The sequence below is a fragment of the Cephus cinctus genome, unplaced genomic scaffold (genome assembly GCF_000341935.2).
Source record: "Cephus cinctus unplaced genomic scaffold, Ccin1 Ccin1_scaffold0717, whole genome shotgun sequence".
Taxonomy (NCBI): Eukaryota; Metazoa; Arthropoda; class Insecta; order Hymenoptera; family Cephidae; genus Cephus; species Cephus cinctus.
This window is the reverse complement of record NW_014333336.1, coordinates 48,939-60,952: the sequence shown is the minus strand read 5'-3', so window position 1 is coordinate 60,952 and position 12,014 is coordinate 48,939. Positions and strand designations below refer to the sequence as shown.

General features: G+C 33.6%; 3 protein-coding genes across 3 annotated transcripts; 2 read left to right on the top strand and 1 right to left on the bottom strand.

The window, feature by feature from the left end:
* Nucleotides 1-28: 28 nt before the first annotated feature.
* Nucleotides 29-3,834, top strand: LOC112494740. The gene is made up of 3 exons (XM_025087687.1): nucleotides 29-1,100; nucleotides 2,816-2,997; nucleotides 3,540-3,834. The coding sequence occupies exons 1-3, from the start codon at nucleotides 1,013-1,015 to the stop codon at nucleotides 3,738-3,740; spliced, it is 471 nt and encodes a 156-aa protein (XP_024943455.1). The 5' UTR covers nucleotides 29-1,012; the 3' UTR covers nucleotides 3,741-3,834.
* Nucleotides 3,598-7,198, top strand: LOC107270302 (synaptic vesicle glycoprotein 2B). The gene is made up of 11 exons (XM_025087683.1): nucleotides 3,598-3,719; nucleotides 4,061-4,182; nucleotides 4,265-4,303; nucleotides 4,410-4,571; nucleotides 4,667-4,829; nucleotides 4,919-5,040; nucleotides 5,217-5,458; nucleotides 5,534-5,712; nucleotides 5,910-6,323; nucleotides 6,401-6,528; nucleotides 6,604-7,198. Exons 2-11 carry the CDS (start codon nucleotides 4,167-4,169, stop codon nucleotides 6,675-6,677), a joined length of 1,539 nt encoding a protein of 512 aa, XP_024943451.1. The 5' UTR covers nucleotides 3,598-3,719; nucleotides 4,061-4,166; the 3' UTR covers nucleotides 6,678-7,198.
* LOC107270296 lies at nucleotides 7,170-11,943 on the bottom strand. Its single transcript, XM_025087682.1, has 12 exons — nucleotides 11,437-11,943; nucleotides 10,601-10,752; nucleotides 10,067-10,108; nucleotides 9,714-9,875; nucleotides 9,161-9,323; nucleotides 8,860-8,981; nucleotides 8,414-8,604; nucleotides 8,201-8,337; nucleotides 7,942-8,093; nucleotides 7,725-7,874; nucleotides 7,476-7,635; nucleotides 7,170-7,418 (listed from the first exon to the last, which is right to left on the bottom strand). Exons 2-12 carry the CDS (start codon nucleotides 10,638-10,640, stop codon nucleotides 7,202-7,204), a joined length of 1,536 nt encoding a protein of 511 aa, XP_024943450.1. The 5' UTR covers nucleotides 10,641-10,752; nucleotides 11,437-11,943; the 3' UTR covers nucleotides 7,170-7,201.
* Between the last annotated feature and the right edge of the window lie 71 nt (nucleotides 11,944-12,014).

Here is a 12,014-nt window from a genome sequence, read left to right as displayed (position 1 = left end):
CTTCGAAGAATAAGTACTGTTAAATATTTTATAGATAAAACTTACTTTACGTCTTTATGACTTTTTTGGCTAATACAATACATGTCCTCGGGGTGGCTGTTTAATATCCATCTATGGAACGAGCATTTACGTATTTCTATATAAGCCAAGGATCTTGAGTCGTGCATAGTGTTTGGTTGTTGCCGTTGAGGATTTTGAGGTTACGCGAAACTAGAGAAATAGACAGATTTGTTTTACTTGATGTACATTTATAGGTACATGATTTTTTGAGATTGATATATAGTTAGATATCTTTTTGAATAATGCTGCTACTTTGAATCGCGTACAAATGGATAAATAAATAATTTGTTGTTGCGTATCACTGTGTATTATGCATTTTTTAGATTTTTAATTTAATTAAATTTCCCTGCCTTTCATCGAATGTGTAATCGCCGACAGCTATTGTGCTTATTCTTGGAATAATGACGCCAATACTTTGCTGATAAAGTCGATCGGTCATAATAATTTTCTTTATGACGGGGCAAAAGTCTAATTCAGTTTAGGATCAACATGCGCATTTCTTGTGCATTAAGAGAGTGCGCGTATTAATTCTTAGGATATAAAAGTATGTAAAATCAGTAAAGCTCGGTCAGCTAATGGAGATATTGATTTCTGCCTATATATATATGTACCATCTCTGTATGTACCGATTATATGTCAGTCGCGTACATTTTTTGATCTTAGTAATTTGAAGTTGTAATTTTATTCATGGAGAAAACAAACTCGTTTTATCAATGGGTTATCAAAGTTTTGCAATATTGCATATTGTGTTGCAATTCGTATTGTATCTTATGTACTTGGGGTTTTCAAAAAGTTATCGTATATGAAAAGAAATATATCGACTTTTTGCAATATTTAATGTTTTGAAAAAAGGAATGCGAGAGAGTTGAATTACATAATTGACGAGCTACGCGAGGTGTTACTGTTTTTTTATTTTGGGTTAAAATTCTCTACGCTTATAAATCCATTCTAAATGGCTAACGACGTTGAAGTTTTGGATAAAAACTTTTTGTACAACAACATGATGGCCAGGGCGCTCGTACAACTATTTCCTGAACAAGGTTAGCAGGAGTAGAATTTTTAAGTCGTAGAATTTATAAATGAAATTTGTCTGTCACAAAGTTCAGAAAAAAAGAACGTTCAGGTTACGTAAAGAAAAAAATAGTCAACTATCGGAAATTTAATGCTTTAGAAGTGTCAAACATTTTGTTATTGCTTGAGTTCTTTTTGATGTGCCAATTCATAACTAGCGCCATACATTTCTGCCACAATGGTGAACGAAAATTATGTTATCATTTAAGCCACTCTGGTTATTAGTGTTATTGCTAAGTTACCGACAGATCTGGTCAGTTGATGTTACGTTCTAATATCAAAGAGGTCGCTACGTACAAACTGTCAGAAGTGAAACGAATTCCTTACTTATCTTACGCATGGAACATAAAGTCATCTGTAAAAAGAAATTATGTAATCAATTACGTTTCCATCCTGTAGGGTTCAAGCAGGATTAACCAATCACGTGCAATATTTAAGATGAATATTCATATTATATTCTTTTCGCATATTCTCTTCAAATGTTACATATAATTGGTTATTCATCTTTAAATCATACACGATAGAAACGTAGTCATTGGCTCTGTGCTCGTACGAAGAATTGAAATCGGTTATAATAGCAGTCGTGAACTGTTAATGAAAACGAAATTTTGCATTTGTATAAACATTTTTATTTCTGAATGTGTCACTCGATATGTGTTATAAAAGAAAATATTCTAATAAGCTGTTCTGTATTTTTATTTGTGCTTCACTTAAATTCACAATAAGTAAAGGAATTACCATTAAATAACCGTAAACGAGAATATAAGTTAAAATGGTTGATTTATATTTCAGGGTAAACAGCTGATATCCCCTATACAAAGAAATAAGAGCATGTAATCGTAATTGTACGTTTAGGATCTTAAAATACGACTGATAAAAATATATAATGTATATCATCACTATATCCAATGACTGCTCGTATGTTTGAAAGGATACGAACGTAATCCACAAAACGTCGAACGTTACTTTTTATCGAATTAAACTTTCTCTGCGTACAACGAACATTCACTGTAGGTTCGATTAATGTTTTGTTCGCGATGGAGAAATAAGAATTGCAATTCCGCTTTTTCTAATTTCACGCTGAATTCCAATACGTCTAATACGTGTGACGTGTTCACGAAGTGGGACACCTAAGAAAGCCCAATAAATACTTACTGTGTTCTGCTCTTTTCTTTACATAAGATAGAGTTTTGGATGATTTTTCAGTGATTAACACAGTTTTTGTTTTAGTCAATGATCTCAGATTTTACGTGCATCTCGTGACTGCTGCGATTATAAATTATAATTGTGACGTATAATAGACAAACTATTCGTTAATCTAAATATATATCATTATCAAGCTCTGTAGATGAAGTCATTCTTCGATTAAATTGTCTACCAAATGAAAAATTATCAGTAGTTTACAAAATATAGTTTATCGCTAGCCTAAGGATAATTTTCATTGTTATTGTCATATTTATAATAATCTTCGTAAAATATCTTACATTAAAATTAAGGACAGTCGTTATTAATAATCTCGATATAACGATTTTAAATACAGTTAACCTAAAAGGACGTTACTATGATACGAGTAAACAAAAGGATTACGTTTTTCTTCAATTTCGATTAGTGGATTAAACGGCTTTGATTCAGTCTGACTGAAATTGATTGCTCTTGACTTATTGCTTCGAACTGTTATCAACAGAAAGGTCGCAGATATTCATGTGGCTGGAAAAGTTGCAAAGTGTCGCCGGCAATAAAGACGCCTTGTCAATCCGTAACGACTACATGTGGTTGATGCTCTTGGTCATGCAGAGTGGAAACCTAACAGAACCTTTTGATAAACTTCCACCTACCAGAGAATTGCCTCCAGTCTCGGAAATCGTGGTAGGTAGTTTTTTAAAAAATATGTCTTTTTTTCTAATTTCATACCTTATCCTTTATTTAGTCTACATTGGATCCTACCGAGAATAATTTCATCGAGATTCAATTTGACAAATTGAAATATCTATACAAGAACACGTAACGATTGAATTAATAGAGATTTCTAGTTTTAACTGCTTCGACGTCGTCATCGATCTCGTGGCTGTCGATAAAATCAAAAACGTGTGTCTTTATCTTGGGTACACGACATCAATGAAGATCAATGAGTTTTTATCATTTTTGGGCGTTTTAATATATACTCTAAATCCTTTATATTTCAACTCTTGATATTACATCAGTTCTGCACGTGCATCTTCACATGCAGAATACATATTGAATCTATATCAAATATTTATTTACATTATTTATAGATATAGACGAATAGCAATTGCAGGTATCATTTGTTCGATTAAATTTAGAAAAACTGCCACGTGGGAGATCGTACTAATGTCACATTATATACATTTTTATAAAAAATGAAATATTTTCTATTTACTGTCTCACAGCCGTCGCAGGTATACGAAGACGTGCTGTCGTCATCGGATCAAAATTTTTCATGGATCGACAAAATCATATCCGATACCAACATAACAGATGAAAATGGGATGCCGACTAGCGGGATGCCGCCATACAAATTTTTCGAGCATCAACCTCAGCCGATGAATGGGATAATCTGTTATTTTTCGGTATTCAGTAAAGATTCATAGAATTTGAAAAACACCCTGAAATATTTCACAATAAAACATTGTACGCGTTATGTTTACAATGAAATTATTAAAAAATTTGGATGTAACAGTATAAGTAAATAGTGTTGATAAACTTTTAATTTTTGGATTTTTCACTAAATCTAAATTCACCAAAGTGAATCTTAATATTTTATCTTCGAATCGCACGGTAGAAGCGGCGGCTTGATCTGACGCGGGTTACCGTACCCCGTCGTGATCTTACAAAAAAAAATAGTTGATAAGATCGCCCAAAGCGATGACAACGACAGGTTCCTCTCTATAACGATATATTATTTAATTAGTAGTCAAACTTGCGCCAGTTGAACTCGGACCTCCAAGGGAAACGTATCGAACATAAAAAAAAAGCTCACCCAGTTTTAATTCGCTTTTCAACTATCCCTAAGTGATATGAGATTGCAAATCGGTACTATACATATTAATACCTTAATACGCGTAAAATCAATTTTATCGGTAGATGTTAATCCAATAATTAAAACTGCTTTCAGAGAAAGGATCAGATTTTGAGACCGCTATCGCTCAAGTGGGTAAGTCAAGATACTTGAGCGATCTTAAGTTATTGACTAAATCGCACTCGTATCGACTATTGTTTAAATAGCTCAAATCATTGATAATTCTTGACAATATCTACAGGTTATGGAAGATATCAGGGAATTCTACTTGTTGTATGCGGTGCTATTTATTCTGCATGTGCCATTGGAACCACTACGTTATCCTTCGTATTGCCATCAGCAGAATGTGACTTCCGTATGACATCTGCAGACAAAGGAAAGCTAAACGCTACGCCACTAGTCGGTGAGCCAGAATACTTTGCTTTAATTTAACTCACGAATCATCCAACATTGCGTGCTTTGTGATAGTTGTATGAAAATTGCTAATTTCTCTTTTAGGCATGGTCGTTGGTTCTTATATCTGGGGAAATGTTGCTGACGCCATTGGCAGGAAACGATCCCTTGTTGCTGCATTGCTAATGGACTCTCTAGCTGCACTGGCCTCTAGCTTATCACAGACATTTCCATTGTTTCTGTTCTTCCGTTTTTTTAATGGATTTGGGTGAGGCTGAATTTGGTTAAAAACAAAATTATGAAAATGACATTTGCTGTGAGATTATGACAAAAAAGCTTATTTTTTCTTCTTCACAGAATCATTGGTGCTCTTAGCATTGTCTTTACATACTTTAGCGAATTTCTGGCAGCGAAGAACAGGGATGTGATGCTCTGCCGACTTGAAATTTTTTGGACCCTGGGTGTCATTTTACTGCCAGGTAATAAGCTTCAAAATTACTGCTGCTTTTGATGCCAATTCTTTTCTTGGGTGATGTGTAGTTTAGTGGCATAAGTTAATTGTCTTTCGATCAGTTGTTTTTTTTCGAAATCTTATGAAAATTTTAGTTGCATATCGATCATGACAGTTTTTATTTTTGTACTGATTATTTTATAGGTATCGCTTGGGTTGTCATTCCTCGTCCTTGGATGTTGGGCAACATTGAAGGATTTTCATTCAGTTCGTGGAGAATGTTTGTAGCTCTGTGCGGAATGCCCAGCTTAATCATGACTATGATTCTTTGCTTCTTTCCGGAAACTCCAAAGTATCTAATGACTCATGGAAAAATGGATCGAGCTCTGGTCGTGATGGAGACCATGTTTGCCTTTAATTCTGGATTAGACAGATCTGATTATCCGGTGAGCCATGCTGCCACTAAAACTGACAAAATATATTTATAGAGCGATTTCGTTAATTGATTGCTTTTTTATCAGGTGAGATCATTGATAAATCCCACACAGATCCAGCGACCGAGCTATAAGAATGAATCTGCTATTCGAAGACTCAGGCTTCGGTTGGGTAGAATTTGGGAACAAAAGAAAATCATGTTTTCACCGCCTTATCTTAGATACATAAGTCTCACATGTTTCGCAGATTTTGGTCTGATGTTCAGGTACATGAATCACACAATTTTTATGCAAAAGGATTAACGATAATTTTTATCGACACATTGAGCACTTTACTTGTAATAATTAACAATGTCAAGTATTACTTGTTACTCTTTGTATAATTTCTTGTTTGTTTTTTCTTTACGTTAAAAAATGCCAATTCAAAAAATGATAGTATATAATATCCCATTTATTTTTTCAGTTATTACACACTCATGCTCTGGTTTCCCGAATTGTTTGAACGTTTCCAGAATTTCTATCAGGTTCATTCAGACAGACCATCAGCAAGTGTCTGTGACGTATCCTCCATTGTTGTTGATGGGGGTAAGATTGAGTGCCCTAAGCCAATTGACAGTACAGTGTTTCTGTATACTCTTATCATCGGCTTGTCGTGCATTCCAACTTCAGTATCGCTGAGTCTACTGATCAACAAGCTGGAAAAGAAATTCCTACTAATATTTAGTTTCATGGCTGCTGGTTTTGCTGCATTAGGCCTCAACGTTGTCAAGAACTCCACTCAGAATTTGATACTTTCATGCATATTTGAGGCAGTTACCAGTACGACTGAAGTCATACTTTTCTGCGTGATCGTAGAACTTTTTCCCACCAGTCTCCGGTTTGTTCCTCATAGATAATAATTATCTGTAGTACTGATACCAAATATTGATTTGATCTCTCATTAAACGTCTTCAGGGCACTGGCTATGTCACTGACAGTGACTTCTGGACGACTAGGTGCAATTGCAGGAAATGTGGTTTTTGGAGCACTTATTGATCTCAACTGTATCATTCCAATATATATGTTTGGTACATTTTTAATTTGTAAGTATTCTGAAGCCGCCTGTAAATCTTCTGTCTAAACGATAAGCTAATGTTATTTTTTGTTTTTATTGTCAGCAAGTGGGATTCTGTGCATCTTTATACCAAAGTCTCCTAACAAAGGGTTGGCCTCACCACCGATGACTCCATAGTCGGTGGCTATAACAATTTTTTTTATTGAAAATCAACGCAGAGATATTCCCGTAGGATCGGGCAACGTGAGGATAAGGAAACCACTCACTGAAAAAAAAAAGATAAATACATGATATAAAGTGAGCTGCGAGTCGCGGTCTACAGATCTAAAAGTATGAAATTGACATATCATTATTGAAGATTACAAACGAGTGTTCAATCAAATGTTCTTACTCCCTTACTGTTGTTCTACACAATCAATTACGCCATGACGCGCACTGTCTATTTCATACTATTCAAAAGGAGGAGAAATTGCGGGATATTTGAAATACCGAATCTCGTATCTAATTTTTTTAAATAAAACGCTTACTACAATACGTCAACAATAAAAGTGAAATATACTTTGGATGAAGCGATATAATCGTTTCTAATAATACGGCAATGAGCACGTTATTGAATCTTGAACTTTTTAGGATCTATAGACACCGACTAGTATGCTAATTGAAATGACAACGACGTAATAAAATAATTTTGTACTTAATACTTATTTATCAAAATCGTTGAATCGTCCATATTCAATTGGAAAGTAAAATTGATTTTTCTTACAATTATTTTTTTTTCCACTTTTCAACGTACTTGTTATCAGTATACCCAATATCGATATAATGAAGACGCAATTCATTTCAAATATTATCCATCCTCTTATACCAATCAACATTCCTGCATAGCTTAGACTATACATCATGCCAATTCCCAGTGTCCTAAAAAAAATAGATTTAATGATGAAAATGCATTTTTTAAATTTTCCATTACCGTACCTATATTTGGTATGACAAAATTCCATAATGAGACAAGAAACAGCTGCACGACTGACACATAACAGACTTTCCATAATACAAGTATACAGGACACTTTGGGGTGTATTAATTAAGAAATATACCACAAAGGACATAAATCCTCCAATTACGTGACTCAAGACTGGAAATAAGAATTTGATTTTCTGTTTTCAGAATACTTCCATCAAATAATTCATTAATAATTATAAGTGTCATTACATAAACGCTTACTGATAAAGTAACTACGGCCAGAACTATCTATTTTTATAATCATCCAAACTATAAACGGCAGGTTAGTCAAAGCGATGCACATCATCTCATCGTAATAATAATTATCAGTTTTTTCAATTTCACAGAAAGTTTCTAAGGCTGGTAACCGTTCTGAAAAATGTTAAGAATATTAAATAACAAAAAGTGTATCTATGCAATAGTATCTTATAATGAATACCCTGTTGCTCCTTTACACGCAGTGCTGCTGGAAAATATTTGTCTCTTAATGGTCCTTTGTCATTAGCGCATCCAATAGATTCAAACACACTTGGAAATATTAATACGTGACGAACATTTATTTCTGGAAACCACCAACTCATGGAAAAAAGACTGAAATTGATAAATTTTATATCGTATGAGTTTTCATTCAGTCAATTCAATCATTCTTATCATAATCTATTTAAACATATTATATAAAAATAATAGTTATTTATTACCATAGATTAAATACAAGTTGTGTCTGAAGACTGATTACAGTACAATACCATGGTGGTTGCAATGATTTTGGTATATATAATTGCAATTTATGTAGATTCGTTAACTGTATATTCGAATCGTCAACTAATTGTTTTTTCTGAAATTAATTAATATTATTAACATCCGCATGATAGACTTCAATATTTTCAATCACAAGCATATATATTTCATACCGAATATTCATTTTGATGTTCGTTAGTATTGAGAGCAAATATTATCTTAAAAGTTTCCCAAGCCTCGCTATTCCTTCCGGTTGACAACAAGAATCGCGGACTTCTTAAAAAAACGGATGGAACAACAGCGGCACAAAGGACCGCCACAAGACCAAACATAAATTGTGCTAATCCCCAATTAATGTTAAGAACTGTTAAGAAATATTATATATAAATAGAGATATTTATAAATATTAAGAAATGTCAATTTAGTATAATAATCAATTCGGTTTGATTATTATTACTCAAATTTAATTAATAATTAATCAGTTTACATTGAAATGGAATTTGCGTACTAAGATTTATCCCTCTCACTTCCTGTTGCTGAATTAGAATGAGAGGTATGCTCCTTATAGTACGCATTGGTATGAACTAGGTTACTGCTTAATTCTAGTATGCTTACTAACTTGGTATTATAAGTGAACCGAGCACCCAACACATGTATATTGTACATATTCCGGATCCTCTGTATCTGGGAGTTTGAACCTCGGCAACATAAACCAGCAAGATGCAAAAAGTAGCTGACGCTCTGTTGAATAGAAAGAATTTTAGTTTCTGTTATATACAGGGTCGTTCAAATGAATTGCATCACCCGTGCATCTGTGTATCTTTTATAAAGATCGAATGGAGGGGCTAACTTCAGTTGATGCAGTACTCCTGAAGGACCCTGTATAAAGAGAATATATTTAATTTTGCATATATGTTTACCCAAATGCACGGAGAATGGAGCAAATTGTGAAAGAAATAAAATGAGTGCAGAATGTCAAAGCCATGGTAAAAATACCATAAAGGATGAGGACTACCATCAAAGGTACAATTCTGCCGAAACGATCAGCGATTATCGATACCGCCAGACTGCCTGCTATCAATGCTGAAAAATATACATATAATTGATGTCTAATATATCGGACACAGATTTTTAAAAGTTATACAACGCTGTAACAGACTCTCATACTGTATTAGTGAATTTATAACTTGATTTTACATTGTTAATCAATTTTCAGGATTTGTATTGCACTTTATTTCTACATTATTGCAAGTACACAGAGCACAAAGAGAATAAATATATTGCATACGTATAGTACAGTAATTCACAAGGACACATATTGCAAGTTCCGTTGCGCATATATGCTCAATAAGAATATATTCTATCTATATTCGAAATCGATGTCTTTGAACACTTTCTATCCAATACAAAAACTTTGTCGTAGAATGTGAAAGTAGTCCACTTATTGATATAAATAATATGAAATATGTGTACCTATAATCGTGCATTTATTAAAAAGAACCTGATTGTTTCGGTTCATCCCCAAGTCGCAAGAAATGACATCACGAGCTTCCACTAAAGAACTTCCGGGCGCTGCGATCGTAGCGCTTATAACGCCACCTAGCGTCAAGACGGCGTAATTGAAATGGCCAAATTCTAAAAGAAGAAGAAACGTTTTGTCTTTGTATGGATGTTTAAAAACTTTACGAGCTTCGAGTTCTAGTGCAGATTATACGGAGCATAATGATTCTTATGCAACTCTCCACGTCATTACGCCAGGTAACAACACAACGACGTTACAAAGGTACAGTCACGGAAAATTACAACGATAAAGATTATACACTTACGTGCTTGCTCCATTGCTGTCGAGTACCACATATTGTTAGTATCTGTAATATTATAATTTTCGTTTTTATAACAAGAGACGCATAACTAATGATCAAACGATTGAGTTTTCAAGGTTTGTCAGTTTTTAAGAATAAAAAATGTATGTTAATAATCATAATGACTAATTCATCCGCCATCTTGCCAATCGACATGTTTGAGCTAACCGTACGATATGTTTCAATGTTTGAGGAATATTTATGATATTTTCCCATGTATTTACATGCTATTTACATTACGTTGTAATTATGGAAAATATCATTTTCCATTGCAGCAATCTGAATGTATATGCATATAAGAGCCAGTTTAGATTTCATTAATTCATTGAGTTAACGGGGTTAGTAGTAATTATTTATCAAAACGATATTATGTAAAATTCTAATGAACACAATTCTGAATAACGATCTCCTTTGGTCATTTATATAATTGAAGCTGAATCAGTCAATTCGGTTGAACAAAATAATACTTAAATTTGTTTTTACTATCAAACGACTAACCTTCTTCGGAAATATCCGAAATTTGGTTAGTATTCGCCATGATTGCAGTTAATTGACAAACGTAAGTTTAAAGGGAAAACTGTACTTTTATAAATCGCATAGAATCCTCTGAGGTTATGATTCGCATATTTTTCTTCTTTGTAAACTGTCATCTGTATAAAACAAAAAATGATCGATATGCTCTGTCAACAAATGAGGCTAGTTATTTATAATCAACATGTCGTAATGTGAATATTTTTCAATTCTTTAAAAATACATTATCTCGCAGGAATGTTGCATCACGAGTTATCGATGTCGAATAAAAATCTTATTTAATGTCAATGAATGTGTATAAATAAAATTAATAATTTCTCAATATGAATGGAACAATACTTTCAGTTGTAGCATACATTTGTATAGGATGCACCATGCAGCACTACTATCTACAGGAACAAATACCTTATAGATATCCAAAATAATCTTTACCGTACAAATAGTTTGACAAATGGCAGTGGACTCGACAGACTCTCTTGACGGTACGAAGCTACCAACGTGACAAAGTATCCCAGTGCCATATATCATCAGAAGTTTCTAATTTACAAAAATGATATTTTTAAGAAAATCGACACGATAAATAAAAACATTAAAATTTTACAATTAAAACGGTCACTTAAAACTAGCTGTAATAACATACTGTCAGATTTAAGTTGAATCGAACGATACTGAAAGCACAAGAAAATGGCCGTACCCAAAAAAATATTTTAAATTTAAACGAATCTTAAATAGAGTATTGGTAACACGTACAGTAACTAGAAACTAGCTGGATTCGTGTATTTTCCTTCAAAAAAAATCCTTACTCAATAACTTTCATCACTTTGTCATATATAAGATGTACAGAGATTTCCGGCATTTCTTCAATGATCGGTCTGTAAAAAAAATAACAGTGTAAAGTGAAAGCAACAAATAAATAGTTACTCTGATAAAGTTACAAGCTTAAGTTTGTAAAACTGTCAATGATCACCCACAGAGTATATCAAGACTTCTAGACAGTTGAACGATTCTTATAGTGCATATCCCGTGTGATCTCTGATGGCATTTTGTAATTAAATTTTCAATCAACTCGGGCAAAGTCTAATAAGCCGATATAACAATTCTTCACACTCCAGATAGCTGATGACAAAAATCTTATAAAAATACTCGAATTTCGATGGTGACGTGGGACAATAAAGAGTTGAATTTTCTTGCTTGTATATTGCATTATACGTTGCTATCATAATTCTAAATGATTGTAACAACTATAGCAATACCCCCCAGCAACTCTTTTAACAACCTGCTTCTGCCCCACTGTGGACGCTTTCACGTCTTTCAACCAGTCTCTCCCCCACTTTCCCCCCGAAGTACACACTTGTGCATTACATTTACGCACTTCGTGTAA

Coding starts and splice junctions, on each gene's coding strand:
- LOC112494740 (XM_025087687.1), top strand. CDS start 1,013: ATGGCTAACGACGTTGAAGTTTTGGATAAAAACTTTTTGTACAACAAC. Junction 1,101..2,815: donor ACAACTATTTCCTGAACAAG/GTTAGCAGGAGT, acceptor TGTTATCAACAG/AAAGGTCGCAGATATTCATG. Junction 2,998..3,539: donor CTCCAGTCTCGGAAATCGTG/GTAGGTAGTTTT, acceptor ACTGTCTCACAG/CCGTCGCAGGTATACGAAGA.
- LOC107270302 (XM_025087683.1), top strand. Junction 4,304..4,409: donor GACCGCTATCGCTCAAGTGG/GTAAGTCAAGAT, acceptor CAATATCTACAG/GTTATGGAAGATATCAGGGA. Junction 5,041..5,216: donor GGGTGTCATTTTACTGCCAG/GTAATAAGCTTC, acceptor ATTATTTTATAG/GTATCGCTTGGGTTGTCATT.
- LOC107270296 (XM_025087682.1), bottom strand. CDS start 10,640: ATGGCGAATACTAACCAAATTTCGGATATTTCCGAAGAAG. Junction 9,876..10,066: donor GACAGCAATGGAGCAAGCAC/GTAAGTGTATAA, acceptor TTCTTCTTTTAG/AATTTGGCCATTTCAATTAC. Junction 9,324..9,713: donor TAATAAATGCACGATTATAG/GTACACATATTT, acceptor TATATTTTTCAG/CATTGATAGCAGGCAGTCTG.